The sequence below is a fragment of the Hemitrygon akajei genome, chromosome 7, assembly GCF_048418815.1.
Source record: "Hemitrygon akajei chromosome 7, sHemAka1.3, whole genome shotgun sequence".
In the NCBI taxonomy this organism is placed as follows: domain Eukaryota; kingdom Metazoa; phylum Chordata; class Chondrichthyes; order Myliobatiformes; family Dasyatidae; genus Hemitrygon; species Hemitrygon akajei.
The window spans coordinates 158,337,226-158,352,923 of NC_133130.1; the positions used below are offsets into that span (position 1 = coordinate 158,337,226).

General features: G+C 48.0%; 1 protein-coding gene across 2 annotated transcripts in view; it reads left to right on the top strand.

The window, feature by feature from the left end:
- Positions 1-15,698, top strand: part of LOC140731056 (noelin-like) — a 43,081-nt gene that overhangs the window by 15,751 nt on the left and 11,632 nt on the right. For both annotated transcript variants that reach the window (XM_073052282.1, XM_073052281.1), the window contains exons 2-3: positions 5,402-5,551; positions 8,413-8,568. In XM_073052282.1, the coding sequence (XP_072908383.1) occupies positions 5,402-5,551; positions 8,413-8,568 (306 nt within the window). The remainder of the gene's footprint in view (positions 1-5,401; positions 5,552-8,412; positions 8,569-15,698) is intronic.

Consider the following 15,698-nt stretch of genomic DNA (forward strand, 5'->3'; position numbering starts at 1 on the left):
ACCCTTCGGTACTGTCCCTCTGACAGTGTGACACTCCCTCAGTACTGTCCCTCTGACAGTGCGACGGTCCCTCAGTACCGTCCCTCTGATAGTGTGACACTCCCTCAGTACTGTCCCTCTGACAGTGTGACACACCCTCAATACCGTCCCTCTGACAGTGTGACACTCCCTCAGTACTGTCCCCCTGACAGTGTGACACACCCTCAGTACTGTCCCTCTGACAGTGTGACACTCCCTCGGTACTGTCCCTCGGACGGTGTGACACTCCCTCAGTACTGTCCCTCGGACGGTGTGACACTCCCTCAGTACTGTCCCTCTGACGGTGTGACTCCCAAAGTACTGTCCCTCTGACGGTGCGGCACTCCCTCAGTACTGTCCCTCGGACAGTGTGACACTCCCTCAGTACCGTCCCTCTGACGGTGTGACACTCCCTCAGTACTGTCCCTCTGACGGTGTGACACTCTCTCGGTACTGTCCCTCTGACGGTGTGACACTCCCTCAGTACTGTCCCTCTGACACTGTGACACTCCCTCGGTACAGTCCCTCTGACGGTGTGACACTCCCTCGGTACAGTCCCTCTGACGGTGTGACGCTCCCTCGGTACCGTCCCTCTGACGGTGTGACGCTCCCTCAGTACCGTCCCTCTGACACTGTGACACTCCCTCAGTACCGTCCCTCTGACAGTGTGACACTCCCTCAGTACCGTCCCTCTGACGGTGTGACGCTCCCTCAGTACCGTCCCTCTGACGGTGTGACGCTCCCTCAGTACCGTCCCTCTGACGGTGTGACACTCCCTCAGTACTGTCCCTCTGACAGTATGACACTCTCTCAGTACTGTCCCTCTGACAGTGTGACACTCCCTCAGTACTGTCCCTCTGACAGTGTGACACTCTCTCAGTACTGTCCCTCTGACACTGTGACACTCCCTCGGTACTGTCCCTCTGACAGTGTGACACTCTCTCCGTACTGTCCCTCTGACACTGTGACACTCCCTCAGTACTGTCCCTCCGACGGTGTGATACTCCCTCAGTACTGTCCCTCCGACGGTGTGACACTCCCTCAGTACTGTCCCTCCGACAGTGTGACACTCCCTCAGTACTGTCCCTCTGACGGTGCGGCACTCCCTCAGTACTGTCCCTCGGACAGTGTGGCACTCCCTCAGTACTGTCCCTCTGACAGTGTGACTCCCTCAGTACTGTCCCTCGGACAGTGTGACACTCCCTCAGTACTGTCCCTCGGACAGTGTGACACTCCCTCAGTACTGTCCCTCTGGCGGTGCGGCACTCCCTCAGTACTGTCCCTCGGACGGTGCGGCACTCCCTCAGTACTGTCCCTCGGACGGTGTGACAGTCCCTCAGTACTGTCCCTCTGACGGTGTGACACTCCCTCAGTACTGTCCCTCTGACGGTGTGACACTCCCTCAGTACTGTCCCTCTGACGGTGTGACTCCCAAAGTACTGTCCCTCTGACGGTGCGGCACTCCCTCAGTACTGTCCCTCTGACGGTGTGACTCCCAAAGTACTGTCCCTCTGACGGTGTGACACTCCCTCAGTACCGTCCCTCTGACGGTGTGACACTCCCTCAGTACTGTCCCTCTGACGGTGTGACACTCCCTCAGTACCGTCCCTCTGACGGTGTGACGCTCCCTCAGTACTGTCCCTCTGACACTGTGACACTCCCTCGGTACAGTCCCTCTGACGGTGTGACACTCCCTCAGTACCGTCCCTCTGACACTGTGACACTCCCTCAGTACCGTCCCTCTGACGGTGTGACACTCCCTCAGTACCGTCCCTCTGACGGTGTGACGCTCCCTCAGTACCGTCCCTCTGACGGTGTGACGCTCCCTCAGTACCGTCCCTCTGACGGTGTGACACTCCCTCAGTACCGTCCCTCTGACGGTGTGACACTCCCTCGGTACCGTCCCTCTGACGGTGTGACACTCCCTCAGTACCGTCCCTCTGACGGTGTGACGCTCCCTCAGTACTGTCCCTCTGACACTGTGACACTCCCTCGGTACAGTCCCTCTGACGGTGTGACACTCCCTCAGTTCCGTCCCTCTGACACTGTGACACTCCCTCAGTACCGTCCCTCTGACGGTGTGACGCTCCCTCAGTACCGTCCCTCTGACGGTGTGACGCTCCCTCAGTACCGTCCCTCTGACGGTGTGACGCTCCCTCAGTACCGTCCCTCTGACGGTGTGACACTCCCTCAGTACCGTCCCTCTGACGGTGTGACGCTCCCTCAGTACCGTCCCTCTGACACTGTGACGCTCCCTCGGTACAGTCCCTCTGACGGTGTGACACTCCCTCAGTACCGTCCCTCTGACACTGTGACACTCCCTCAGTACCGTCCCTCTGACAGTGTGACACTCCCTCGGTACCGTCCCTCTGACGGTGTGACGCTCCCTCAGTACCGTCCCTCTGACACTGTGACGCTCCCTCGGTACAGTCCCTCTGACGGTGTGACACTCCCTCAGTACCGTCCCTCTGACACTGTGACACTCCCTCAGTACCGTCCCTCTGACAGTGTGACACTCCCTCAGTACCGTCCCTCTGACGGTGTGACACTCCCTCAGTACTGTCCCTCTGACGGTGTGACACTCTCTCGGTACTGTCCCTCTGACGGTGTGACACTCCCTCAGTACTGTCCCTCTGACACTGTGACACTCCCTCGGTACAGTCCCTCTGACGGTGTGACACTCCCTCGGTACAGTCCCTCTGACGGTGTGACGCTCCCTCGGTACCGTCCCTCTGACGGTGTGACGCTCCCTCAGTACCGTCCCTCTGACACTGTGACACTCCCTCAGTACCGTCCCTCTGACGGTGTGACGCTCCCTCAGTACCGTCCCTCTGACGGTGTGACGCTCCCTCAGTACCGTCCCTCTGACACTGTGACACTCCCTCGGTACTGTCCCTCTGACAGTGTGACACTCTCTCAGTACTGTCCCTCTGACACTGTGACACTCCCTCAGTACTGTCCCTCCGACGGTGTGATACTCCCTCAGTACTGTCCCTCCGACGGTGTGACACTCCCTCAGTACTGTCCCTCCGACAGTGTGACACTCCCTCAGTACTGTCCCTCTGACGGTGCGGCACTCCCTCAGTACTGTCCCTCGGACAGTGTGGCACTCCCTCAGTACTGTCCCTCTGACAGTGTGACTCCCTCAGTACTGTCCCTCGGACAGTGTGACACTCCCTCAGTACTGTCCCTCGGACAGTGTGACACTCCCTCAGTACTGTCCCTCTGGCGGTGCGGCACTCCCTCAGTACTGTCCCTCGGACGGTGCGGCACTCCCTCAGTACTGTCCCTCGGACGGTGTGACAGTCCCTCAGTACTGTCCCTCTGACGGTGTGACACTCCCTCAGTACTGTCCCTCTGACGGTGTGACTCCCAAAGTACTGTCCCTCTGACGGTGCGGCACTCCCTCAGTACTGTCCCTCTGACGGTGTGACTCCCAAAGTACCGTCCCTCTGACGGTGTGACACTCCCTCAGTACCGTCCCTCTGATGGTGTGACACTCCCTCAGTACTGTCCCTCTGACGGTGTGACACTCTCTCGGTACTGTCCCTCTGACGGTGTGACACTCCCTCGGTACTGTCCCTCTGACACTGTGACACTCCCTCTGTACAGTCCCTCTGACGGTGTGACACTCCCTCAGTACCGTCCCTCTGACGGTGTGACGCTCCCTCAGTACTGTCCCTCTGACACTGTGACACTCCCTCGGTACAGTCCCTCTGACGGTGTGACACTCCCTCAGTACCGTCCCTCTGACACTGTGACACTCCCTCAGTACCGTCCCTCTGACGGTGTGACACTCCCTCAGTACCGTCCCTCTGACGGTGTGACGCTCCCTCAGTACCGTCCCTCTGACGGTGTGACGCTCCCTCAGTACCGTCCCTCTGACGGTGTGACACTCCCTCGGTACCGTCCCTCTGACGGTGTGACACTCCCTCGGTACCGTCCCTCTGACGGTGTGACACTCCCTCAGTACCGTCCCTCTGACGGTGTGACGCTCCCTCAGTACCGTCCCTCTGACACTGTGACACTCCCTCGGTACAGTCCCTCTGACGGTGTGACACTCCCTCAGTTCCGTCCCTCTGACGGTGTGACACTCCCTCAGTTCCGTCCCTCTGACACTGTGACACTCCCTCAGTACCGTCCCTCTGACGGTGTGACGCTCCCTCAGTACCGTCCCTCTGACGGTGTGACGCTCCCTCAGTACCGTCCCTCTGACGGTGTGACGCTCCCTCAGTACCGTCCCTCTGACGGTGTGACTCTCCCTCAGTACCGTCCCTCTGACGGTGTGACACTCCCTCAGTACCGTCCCTCTGACACTGTGACACTCCCTCAGTACCGTCCCTCTGACAGTGTGACACTCCCTCAGTACCGTCCCTCTGACGGTGTGACGCTCCCTCAGTACCGTCCCTCTGACGGTGTGACGCTCCCTCAGTACCGTCCCTCTGACGGTGTGACACTCCCTCAGTACCGTCCCTCTGACGGTGTGACGCTCCCTCAGTACCGTCCCTCTGACGGTGTGACGCTCCCTCAGTACCGTCCCTCTGACGGTGTGACGCTCCCTCAGTACCGTCCCTCTGACGGTGTGACACTCCCTCAGTACCGTCCCTCTGACGGTGTGACGCTCCCTCAGTACCGTCCCTCTGACGGTGTGACACTCCCTCAGTACCGTCCCTCTGACGGTGTGACGCTCCCTCAGTACCGTCCCTCTGACAGTGTGACACTCCCTCAGTACCGTCCCCCTGACAGTGTGACACTCCCTCAGTAATGTCCCCCTGACAGTGTGATACTCCCTCAGTACCGTCCCTCCGACAGTGTGATACTCCCTCAGTACCGTCCCTCCGACAGTGTGACACTCCCTCAGTACCGTCCCTCTGACGGTGTGACGCTCTCTCAGTACTGTCCCTCTGACGGTGTGACGCTCCCTCAGTACCGTCCCTCTGACGGTGTGACACTCCCTCAGTACCGTCCCTCTGACGGTGTGACACTCCCTCAGTACCACCCCTCTGACGGTGTGACACTCTCTCAGTACCGTCCCTCTGACACTGTGACACTCCCTCAGTACTGTCCCTCTGACAATGTGACACTCCCTCAGTACCGCCCCTCTGACGGTGTGACACTCCCTCAGTACCATCCCTCTGACACTGTGACACTCCCTCAGTACCGTCCCCCTGACAGTGTGACACTCCTTCAGTACTGCACAGGGAGTGACCACCTAATTTAGGATCAAGAAAATGTGAACCAAATGCATTCTCATTTCAGCAGCTGCTGGCCTTGTTTCCATTCATCTAATCTTGTGTTTGTTTTGTATTGATTTGATTAAATGTGGAAATGCTGCTTCTTAATGCGTGTCATATCATTCCTCTGTTCTCTCTCTCCATCCTAGGTATTACCAGATAATGCTGAGGATGGCTGGCGAGTGTTCAGCTCTGCACCGGATAGTGAAGGCAGGTGTATCTGCACGGTGGTGGCTCCCCAGCAGACTCTGTGTTCACGTGATGCCCGCACCAAGCAACTGAGGCAGCTTCTGGAGAAGGTACAGCAAATAATGGGGTGCTGGGGATCAGGCTGCAACTGGGGGAAGGGAGAGGACAGTGTCGAAATACGAGCCTGGGACAGCAGATCCCAAAACAGAGAGACACTCAATATGATAGACAATTTGCATCATCAGAGTCTAAAATGGCAGCATTCGAGAACATTCGTCATTGCCTTCATTATGTGCCGTGTCGTATGACATCATCATTATCTGCCATGTTGTATTGACATGGGCGATCATGGTCTTATCCATGACTCTGATTGTTCTTGGCAAATTTTTCTGCAGACGTAGACTTCTGGACAGTGTCTTCACAAGATGGGTGACCCCGGTCATTGTCAATACTCTATGGAGATTGTCAGCCTGGCATCTGTGGCACCTAATCAGGACTTGTGATTTGCAAGTGACCCTGATCGAGGTTGTAGAATTATAGAAGCCAAAAGTAAAAAGAGGCTGTTCAGCCCATCCATCCTGAGCTGAATTTTATGTTTCTAATTCATCATACTCTTCTATCCTTACCCATCTAATTTCCTGTTAAAATTGTCCCACTGCCCTTTAGAACAATGCATTCTGGATCAAGATATGTAGCTGCACCAAAATCGTCCTCATTGCCTCTCCTGGTTTTCTTCTGAATCCTCTTGGCTTGTTCCTCCATTCAGTTGGTTTTCAATTGATCAGCCTCACAGATTCAGTTATTCTCCATAGCTCCAGATATTTAATATCTTAACCAGTCTCCCAATTGTACCCCGGCAGCGTAGTTTTTTTTAAAGGAGGGAATGAATTCCTTGAAGATTATGGAAGGGTTCATAGGGGCAAAGCTGTTTCCAATCATGGAGAGCTCAAGTTAGGAGAGTCGCACAAATAACAGCAAATAAGTGCTGTTGGGAATTTGCAAATAATCTTCTTTAAAGTTAGAAACCACAACTTATTGGGGTGTGCAGTGGATCAGACAAACAGGTGGGTGTGTTTCAGAGGAAGTCCACATACACACATGAGGGAATTGTGTTTGGATACATTTATAGGCTGGTGGTGTAGCGACATTAGCTCTGGACTTCGAGGCCGATGGTCCTGAGTTCGATTCCGACCAGGTCCCAACTGGGGCAGCAGCAGTATCTGCTTGGAAGAAAGGCCTGGCAATCTATCTTGCTACACTATCCACAGGGTCACCATGTGTCAGTGACGACTCAACAGCAGTCACACTTATAGGATCAAATAGACTAAACTGCAGATTCACTAGAGGGTGACTATTTACCAACCATTATTCTATTTTGTAAAAATCCTTCACATGGGACCAGATTGATGTAATCAGCAGAGTCTTGTGCCAAGCATAAGCACTGACCAGCTGGGTAGGATGACCTTTCTGCGCTGTACATTCTTTCTAATACGCTGTTTTTAAAAAAAAAATTACATCTTATATTGTCACTTAACCTTTGTAGCCTGCGTATTCCTGTTAAGTGATTGTGACTGTTCAGATCTCATTTTTAAAAGTGAAGTAGGAATTTTTGAATACATTTGTTTAATTTGCCAGACTAGCCTGAATATACCTCATGCGATGTTCAAATAGAATTGTGTTCTCAGTCACCATACTGCGGATTGCGTCTCTACTGATGTCCCTCCAACTCTCCCAAACCGTCATATCATAATCCCTCGCGCGGTGCCTGCTGCTCATTTCTAATTGAACCTACCAATGTTAATCCAGCTCCATCACACTGTCACCCAGTGTAGCTTATCACTGACTGTGTCTTGACTCATGTTAACGTCAATCCCTCGCACGTCACTTGCTAAACATTTTCATCAGCACCTAGTGTCATTACCTCTTCTGGTATAATGGAGCTGGCGAGGGAGGAATGACTGCAATCACCAGGATGTCACTCTGTTGTAACTAATATACAGCAACAGACTGTCAACCACACTCTGTGATCATCTCATTCGCTTAGTTGTAGACACTGGAGCAGAAATAGGCCATTTGGTCCATCGAGACTGCTCCACCACTCCATCATGGCTGATTTTTATCCCTCTCAACCCCATTCTACTGCCTACTCTCCATAACCTTTGAAGCCCTGACTAATCAAGAACCTATCAACCTCCACTTTAAATATACTTAACGGCTTCGCCTCCACAGCCCTCTGTGGCAATGAATTCCACAGATTTACCACCCTCTGGCTGAAGAAAATTTTCCTCAACTCGGTTCTAAAGGGACTCCCTTCTATTCTGACTCTGGCCTCTGGTCCTAGACTTCCCCAAGGTAGGGAACATACACTCCATGTGCAATCTATCTAGGCCTTTCAATATTTGATAGCTTACAATGAGATCCCCCTCATTCTTCTAAACTCCAGCGTGTACAGGCTCAGCGCCATCAAATGCTCCTCATATCTGAACCCCCTCATTCCCGGGATCATTCTTGTGAGCCTCCTCTGAGCCTTCTCCAATGCCAGCACATCCTTCGTCCTTTCTTAGATCAGGGGCCCAAAACTGTTCATAATACTCATAGTTTTGCAATGTTACATCACAGTGAAGGTGTAAATTCTCATCCTCGAGTGAAACACTTTTCAGACTCTTTAAAAGTGATCTGTGTGTGTGTGTGTGTGTATACACACACACACACACACACACACACACACACACACACACACACACACACACACACACACACACACACACACACACACACACACACACACACACACACACACACACACACACACACACACACACACACACACACTCTCTTCCTGACTGTCACAGTGTGCTGTGATTATTGGCTGTGCCTTGCCTGGGAGTGATGTGGGAGCCACTACTGAAATTGCTACCTAGCTCCACGTCAGATAATGGAAGTCTCCCTCACTCCTCTTTCTCTGGTCCAGGTGCAGAACATGACTCAATCCATTGAGGTCTTGGATCGACGAACCCAGCGAGACCTCCAGTACGTGGAGAAAATGGAAACACAAATGAGAGGCCTGGAGACAAAATTCCGACAAGTGGAGGAGAATCACAAGGCACATCTCTCCCGACAGTTTCAGGTATACCAAGCACATCAATAGAGTCTGTATAGGGGAGCTAGCCGATGGGTTGGCGGGTATTGGCTATTGAAAGTTTTGCTACCTTGTGATATCAGACCAACCTTTTAATTTGAGGGATCACCAGAATTCCCATTAGGAATTCCACAAGTCAGCTTCTGGAATTTCTGCATTCAGAAGAACACAAGGATGGAAAAAGCTGTGTGGGCCATCGAGCTTGCTCATCAAGTAACTCCCTACCAACCCCCATCATTTCTATATCCTTTCACAATGTAAATCAAATAGACCTGATTCCATATAATCCCCTACCTGAAGCTGTTGAACTGATTCATTTTCGAAGGTACCAGAATTATATTTCTCATAGTTTGCAGTCACTTCCCAGTCATTCAAGAGCTTCTATTAAGTCTTATTTGAGTTTGTAACCTTGACTTCAGTAAAGCGTAATAATCCATAAAGTCTTCCTACACAGAAGGTCATACCAAACAATCTTCCAGTCCCAGTTCTGTAATGAAGCCAACCAGAAAAGGCCACTTTAATTGTCATTCTTTGCCTCCTGCTAGTCAGCCAAACTTCTGTGCATGCCAGTATCTTTCCTGAAATACCACAGGCTCTTACCTTGTTTAGCAGTCTTGTGTGCAGCACCTTGTGAAAATCCACCTTCCAAAAATCCAAGTAAACATCATCCACCGACTCTCCTTTGTCTATCCTGCCTGTTACTTCCTCAAAGAATTCCAACAGGTTTATCAGGCAGGACGTCCCCCAAAGTAAACCATGTTGACTTAGGCCTATTTTATCGAAAGCACCAAATTCCCTGAAAACTCATCTTTAATAATAGACCCTAACATCTTGCCAGCATTGAAGACGGCCTAACTGGCCTGTATTTTCATTTTGCCTCCCTCCCTTCTTAAAGGGTGGAGTGACATTTTCGATTTTCCAGTCCTCTAGGACCATGCCAGACTCTAGATGCCGTACACTCACATGCTCTTAGGGAAAGCCATCACCCTCTGTGTGACAATGTTACTGCCTCTCAATCAAAAGCCTTCATAACTTTAAAGACTCTTCTCATTTTTATTCATTTTCCTCATCTGGAAGAGCTAATTGGGATATCTCAACATGTCCTATCAGCTACATAACTGTCAGAATTCTGTCATATGAACAAGTCCCTCAAGTCGAGAGAGGACAAAGAAAAGCTGGCCAGACCTGCAGTACCAGTCAACTTGACCATTCCATCCTCTGTGATGGTATTGGATTTGCTGACAGCGAAGTTCTAAACTCAAACCAAGTCCTTAAGACCTATCCAATATAAAGTACCATGAGTACTCTCACTAAACGGAGATCATACTGCAACTACCCAATCTTCAAAGGCAAGCTTACTTCCCTGTTTATTCTCCATGGTGAGTTTAGCTGCCAATATCTACTATTTGGAAACTACTTTGAGCAGTCTACAAATGAGTTTAAAACAGTTCATTTATTTTAGTGATACACATTTTAATCTAAATAATATTCTTAAAACACATTTAAAACTCACAGAGGATTTCTATCTTAAACGTTATCAAATTACGAACCATTTCTAAAACATAAAGCATTCCAAAAACATTAAGTATTTCTAAAACACAAAGAACAAAGGATTTCCAAACCACAGGTACAATCCCTATAAACTAAAAAGACATACATTACCAATGTTGCAGATGGACAAATCTTCCACCACAAAAACCAAAACAAAAGGAATGGATTCTTTTAGACCCCCTGTTTCTTGATATTCCTTACCCATTTGTAATAAGATCGAACTTCTCATTACATTTATAACATTTCTCTTCCACCTGAGTGACATCACACACATATTATATTTCCTCAGATATTCTTTTAATACAGACAGTCTAAAAGTACCTTATAGACATAGATCTTAATTAATACTGTGAAGCTAACTTCCTTGAGTACATAAAATTCCCAACTATATACATATCAGTTATTGATATGCTAAATTATATTATCCATCTGGTCTGCAAGCTTTCTTGAACTAAGCAACATGGTCAGCTTGCCTGTTTTGGAAGAACCAAAATTAAACAACCCATTCTCATTAACTCTACTCTTGAACAGCAATAAAGCAAATGCTTCGAGGTACTTCTTACTTCACACAGACAGAGCATCTTCAAAGTTGCTTTATAGCCTGTACTTTGTTTTAACTTCAAACTGATTACTGCTTGCCATTTACATTTTGATAACTGAACACTGACTCCCATTTATGACCAGAAACTAAACAGAGCAGTATTAATTGGAAGTTTGATCTTACATGTGGCAGCTGCTGTGTTTAGAAAGCAAACTTTGCAAAAAAAAACAAGGGACCCCATTGGCAAAGAAGTGAATATCCATCACACCCACTTTTGATCATCCGCGAAATTCATCGCTCCTGTCTGCTTTGTTCACTTGCTAACATGCACCAAAGTTTTTGCATTCATCACCTTTGTGTCATTCACTGCCATTGACTCTGTATCCAGCAGAACATCCATTTTTAGAGCTCCCATACTTGTTACAAATACCTTTAATTTTGTACCTCCTGCTACCTTGAAGAGTCCTCCAATTCAACTACAATCCAAGAAGTCTTGCATTTTAGCCTCTTGTCCACCCATTGTCTGGTCATTATATTGTTACTGGCCAAGTCTCCAGCTGCCTTTTTCTTTGTTATACTCTCTCTCTCCCCCTCCTCTATACTGCTCCTTAAAGCCAACCTTTTAGGCATGCTTTGACTACTTGTCCTTACGTAGGTTGGTGTTAACTACAGTTTAATTATTGCTTCTGTGAACTGCATTGTGTGGTTTAACTATGATGAAAGTGCTACAATAATATCAGTTGACGTTGCTGTATGGAGGTGGGTGAGGAGCGGGTGGTAGATGGATAGAAAGATAAGTGGGTGGTACATCAGTAGCAGGGAGCCATCTGAACCATCTGTTTGTGTCTAAAACAGGCAAACCATGACCCACCACCTTGCACTGGCTCCTCCCATCTTAACAACAAAAGCTACCTTGGAAGAATAACAGAGCCACTAAATTGAACCAAAAAAAAGACAAAGGGGAGATCATTGATAAATTAATCATACCTAAAGAGGATAAAAGCACTGTTCTGGACAGATTGTGTCCATTCATATTAAGCAAAATTGGAGAAGTATTGAAAAAGAGCCATTGCATTTCATATATTACAAAGGGAATAAGTGTCAAAGGACTGGCAGGCAGCCTGATATTTAAAGGAAGGAAATGGAAGAAGCCAAGAGAACTGAAGGCTAATTTGCATAATGTTAGCGGTAGGAAAGGTATTGGAATCTTGACAGGCCGTTTTTTTTCTTTGTTCATGCCATTCGCTAGAACAGTGGACTTCACTTTCAGAAAGTGAAGGGCACTCGTGAGTGAGATGATCATCCGGTTGTTTTACACAGTTAGCATTCCTGCTGCTAGGTCTTAGGTTATCCCTTTGCCGCATGCATAAATAGAGGCCATACTTTGCTGATGATACCAAAATTGATGATTGTAAGAAAGGTCTTGGCTACAGGGAGACACCAATGGACCAGTGTGAAGGGCACATAAAGGCAGATAGAGCTGATTCAGAAAAAGCCTGAGATGTCTACGGGAAGGACGAGTGAGTTAAAGGACTAGATTGTGTAGCATTAACCTATAATCTGTTCTTGACTAACATGGACACAATGGGGCAAATGGCCACCTTCTAGGCTCTCCAGAGCTGCGATTCCATGAAACAATTTGACTTTAAATCTCCCATAGTGGGATTTTAACTTGTGCCTCCAAATCAATTGCTCAGAAATTACCCTGAAAGCAAGACCAGTAATAACTGTATGCAACGCTGAATGAATGTGTAGAGAAAGGCATGAATATAAGAAAGTTGCTAATTAATCAAATACAAATTTATTGAGCGCGGTGAGATTGTTACTTACAGATGAGTAGGTGAAGTGGATAATGGATTAATGGATGCATTTAAAAGCAAGTTGGATCAGTGCCTGGGAAGAAGGAACAGAAAGCACCGATGTAGGGTGGGAGTAAGCTGGTGGACCATAAACACTGCCAGGTGTATTAAGTCAAATGACAGGTCTCTGTGCTGTAACTTGTAATATAGTACTTGCTGGAGCTTCACACTGTTTCTTCTTTGCTGAGAGTTTGCACCCTGCTATGGTGAGGATGGAGACTCCACTCTGTACTCCTCTCCTCTCGTGATGCAACTGATAAAGACTTAGGAAACCACAATGACCTTGCATTTTTCCTTCTTACGTCTTGCATCTGCCCCACCAACTGTTTCCAACATTTCCCCATATTCCACCTTCTCCTTCTGTTCTTTCACACTTCCCCACCCCTCCCGTCCTCTCTCTCCTACTCACCCACTCGTCTCCCCTCCGCCCATCTTCTCACTCCTACTCCTCTGCTGCCCTGGTCTTCCCTCCAACTCCCATTCCTGAAACTCCCTAATCACAATCGCTACAGCCAGCCTCCCCCTATAATACTCTGCCTGAATCTCCTCAACAGACCGTGTCCCAAGCACCTGAAGTTCCCCCTCTTGTGCACCTAACACATCACATCGATATCCCTTACAATCCAACATGCCCCCCACACACACACACCTGACACCAATATCCACCTGCCGTGACATCCTTGTATCCTTATTCCACACGCTCCACCAACCCCATCCCATTTGCCCCAGTATCCCATGACTCCTTGTTCAATGCCTCATGCCATCCCAATCCCTATTGAACCTCCATGTTCCTCCTGGTCCACTTCTCTTCACCTCAGGGAAATTCTCCTGCACTCTTACACTCCTCTCCCTGCCTCTTGACCCCAACCTTCTGCTACAACTTCATTCTGTTGTTGCCCTGATTCTTATCCCCAAGCACTCCTACCTTCCACTACCTTATATCCCCATCCCTTTCCTTCGCTCAGCCTCATCTCTTCTCCTTGACCCACTCAAAACTACGCTCTTCACTTTGCTAAATTTTACAAAATGAGACTGTAGAATCTAGTTTGGCATAAATCCCCAGCGCTGATGGGATCCTTTAGCCGTGAGTTTCCAAGCATGTGGCACTCGCTTTTTCTCAGGTGAACCCATGGGACGTGCCTTATCTTTACCCCAAGCACCAAACCCAACAATGCCCTCCCCACCCAATAATATAATGCCTGTGGGACCTTGCACCCCCCCTCCCCACAAGAAAAACTCTACTTCCCTACTCCAGAAGGATTGTGGAGATTGTCAGGGTATTTGTTTCATAACCTTTTGGGCCAAAGAAAGTTTCTGAAGTTCTGATTTTGGAAGGTGCTCCTCTTTATGGTATTGTAATTCAGTCAGGAGGAGGGAGAGAGGGGGAGAGGGGGAGAGGGAGAGAGGGAGAGAGGGAGAGAGGGAGAGAGGGAGAGAGGGAGAGAGAGAGAGAGAGAGAGAGAGAGAGAGAGAGAGAGAGAGAGAGAGAGAGAGAGATCCCTCCAAACTCCAGAGACTTTCAGACCCAACCTGCTTGAGTTCTCCTCATATTACAAACCCACCAACCCAGGAATCAGTCTGCACTCCCTCTATCCCATCTATGCTTACACCTTCTTTCAATAAAGGCCAACCCATTTTTCTCATTGGCCACTGCACTTGTGTGTTATCAATGATTCACATCAACAGAGAAGCAGGTCATCTGAAAACTTTTCAACTTCCAACCATTTTCAAGATATTTACCATTTCTAACGTCTCTGAACTTTCCATGTTACATTGCCAGTGACATACGACTTTAAGATAAAGGAGCAGATTTAGATCATTCAGCCCATTCAAACATGGCTGATTGTTTTCAGCCCCATTCTTCTGTCTTTTCCCTGTAACCCTTAACACCACCCATCACCCCACCCAAATCAATTAATCAAGAAGCTGTCAACCTCTGCCTTGAATACTCCTCCACAGCTTGATGTGCCAACGAATTCACAAATTCATCATTCTCTGATTCAGGAAATTCTTCTACTATTCTGATGGAAACATCCACTCTGCTCAGTCCTTTCAGCATCTGCCACTCTTCAGGCTTTACGATATCTATTTTCTTCTGTCTATATTTGCTTGGAATCTTTCTGTGCCCTTGCCAAAATTCACACTGCCAGCTAGCCCAGTAGCATCACTGAGTTTGGATATATCACACTTGGTCCTCTTGGCCAAATCATTGATATTGAGAATGTCCAGGTGACAGAGGCACTTCTGTGGGCAAGATTCACAGTTTGAAGATGACCAGTTTAGTGCTGCTTTTTATTTTCAATTCTTTAACCAATCCTCAGTTTATGCCAGTGTGTTACTCCAAGTAACATGTTCAAATTTTGTTTTATAATCTATTGTGTGGCATCTTATTAAGGCTTTCTTAAAGTACAAATATACCACCCCAACTGGTTCGCCCTAATCTACCCTCTTGGTTATAAATTTTTTTAAAAAGAGTACTGATGATTTCATGAATTCATTGCTCTGGAAATCCTATTGTTATTTTTCAAATCCTCTATTAACAGTTTCTTAAAAATAGATTTCAGCTATTTCCCAACAATTGTAAGGCAAACTGATCCGTAAACTCTCCCTCCTTCCTTAAACAGTGGGCTTCTCAAGGATGCGAGGCTGTGGTGGTGGGTCAGGTTTTGAAAAGGGTTTCTTGTATCTGTGGGAGAGCAGCAGATCCTCAGTGGTATCGCTCTTATTTTTGTTTGTTTGCAGGGCTAAGTTAAGAAAGTTTTTTTGAAAAGCGTCATTGATTGAACGAAGATACAAGTCCAAATCTTTGTAATCGTGGTCTTGGGCTCCTGACCTTGCACTATTATATAGTTTTAAAAAAATGAAAAAAAAAATCACACACAGTGACAGTTTTAAGGCTTTCTTTACTACTTACAAAGCTGACTTGTTAATCTTTGCTGTGAGTCCTCCTGCATGTTAAACCATTTAATCAGTGTTAGTTTTAAATAAAATATTTTAAAAATGTATATATACAAATCAAAAAAAAATTGTTGATGCATCTCTGAATGTCCTTTTGTTACGTGATTGAAAGCATGTTAACCCAATCGCATTCTAAAAAATAATAAAAAAAAATAAAGGCTCTTTTTTTCCGAACTATTGTGGTGTGCTGTTCACTCTATGCTCCTTCA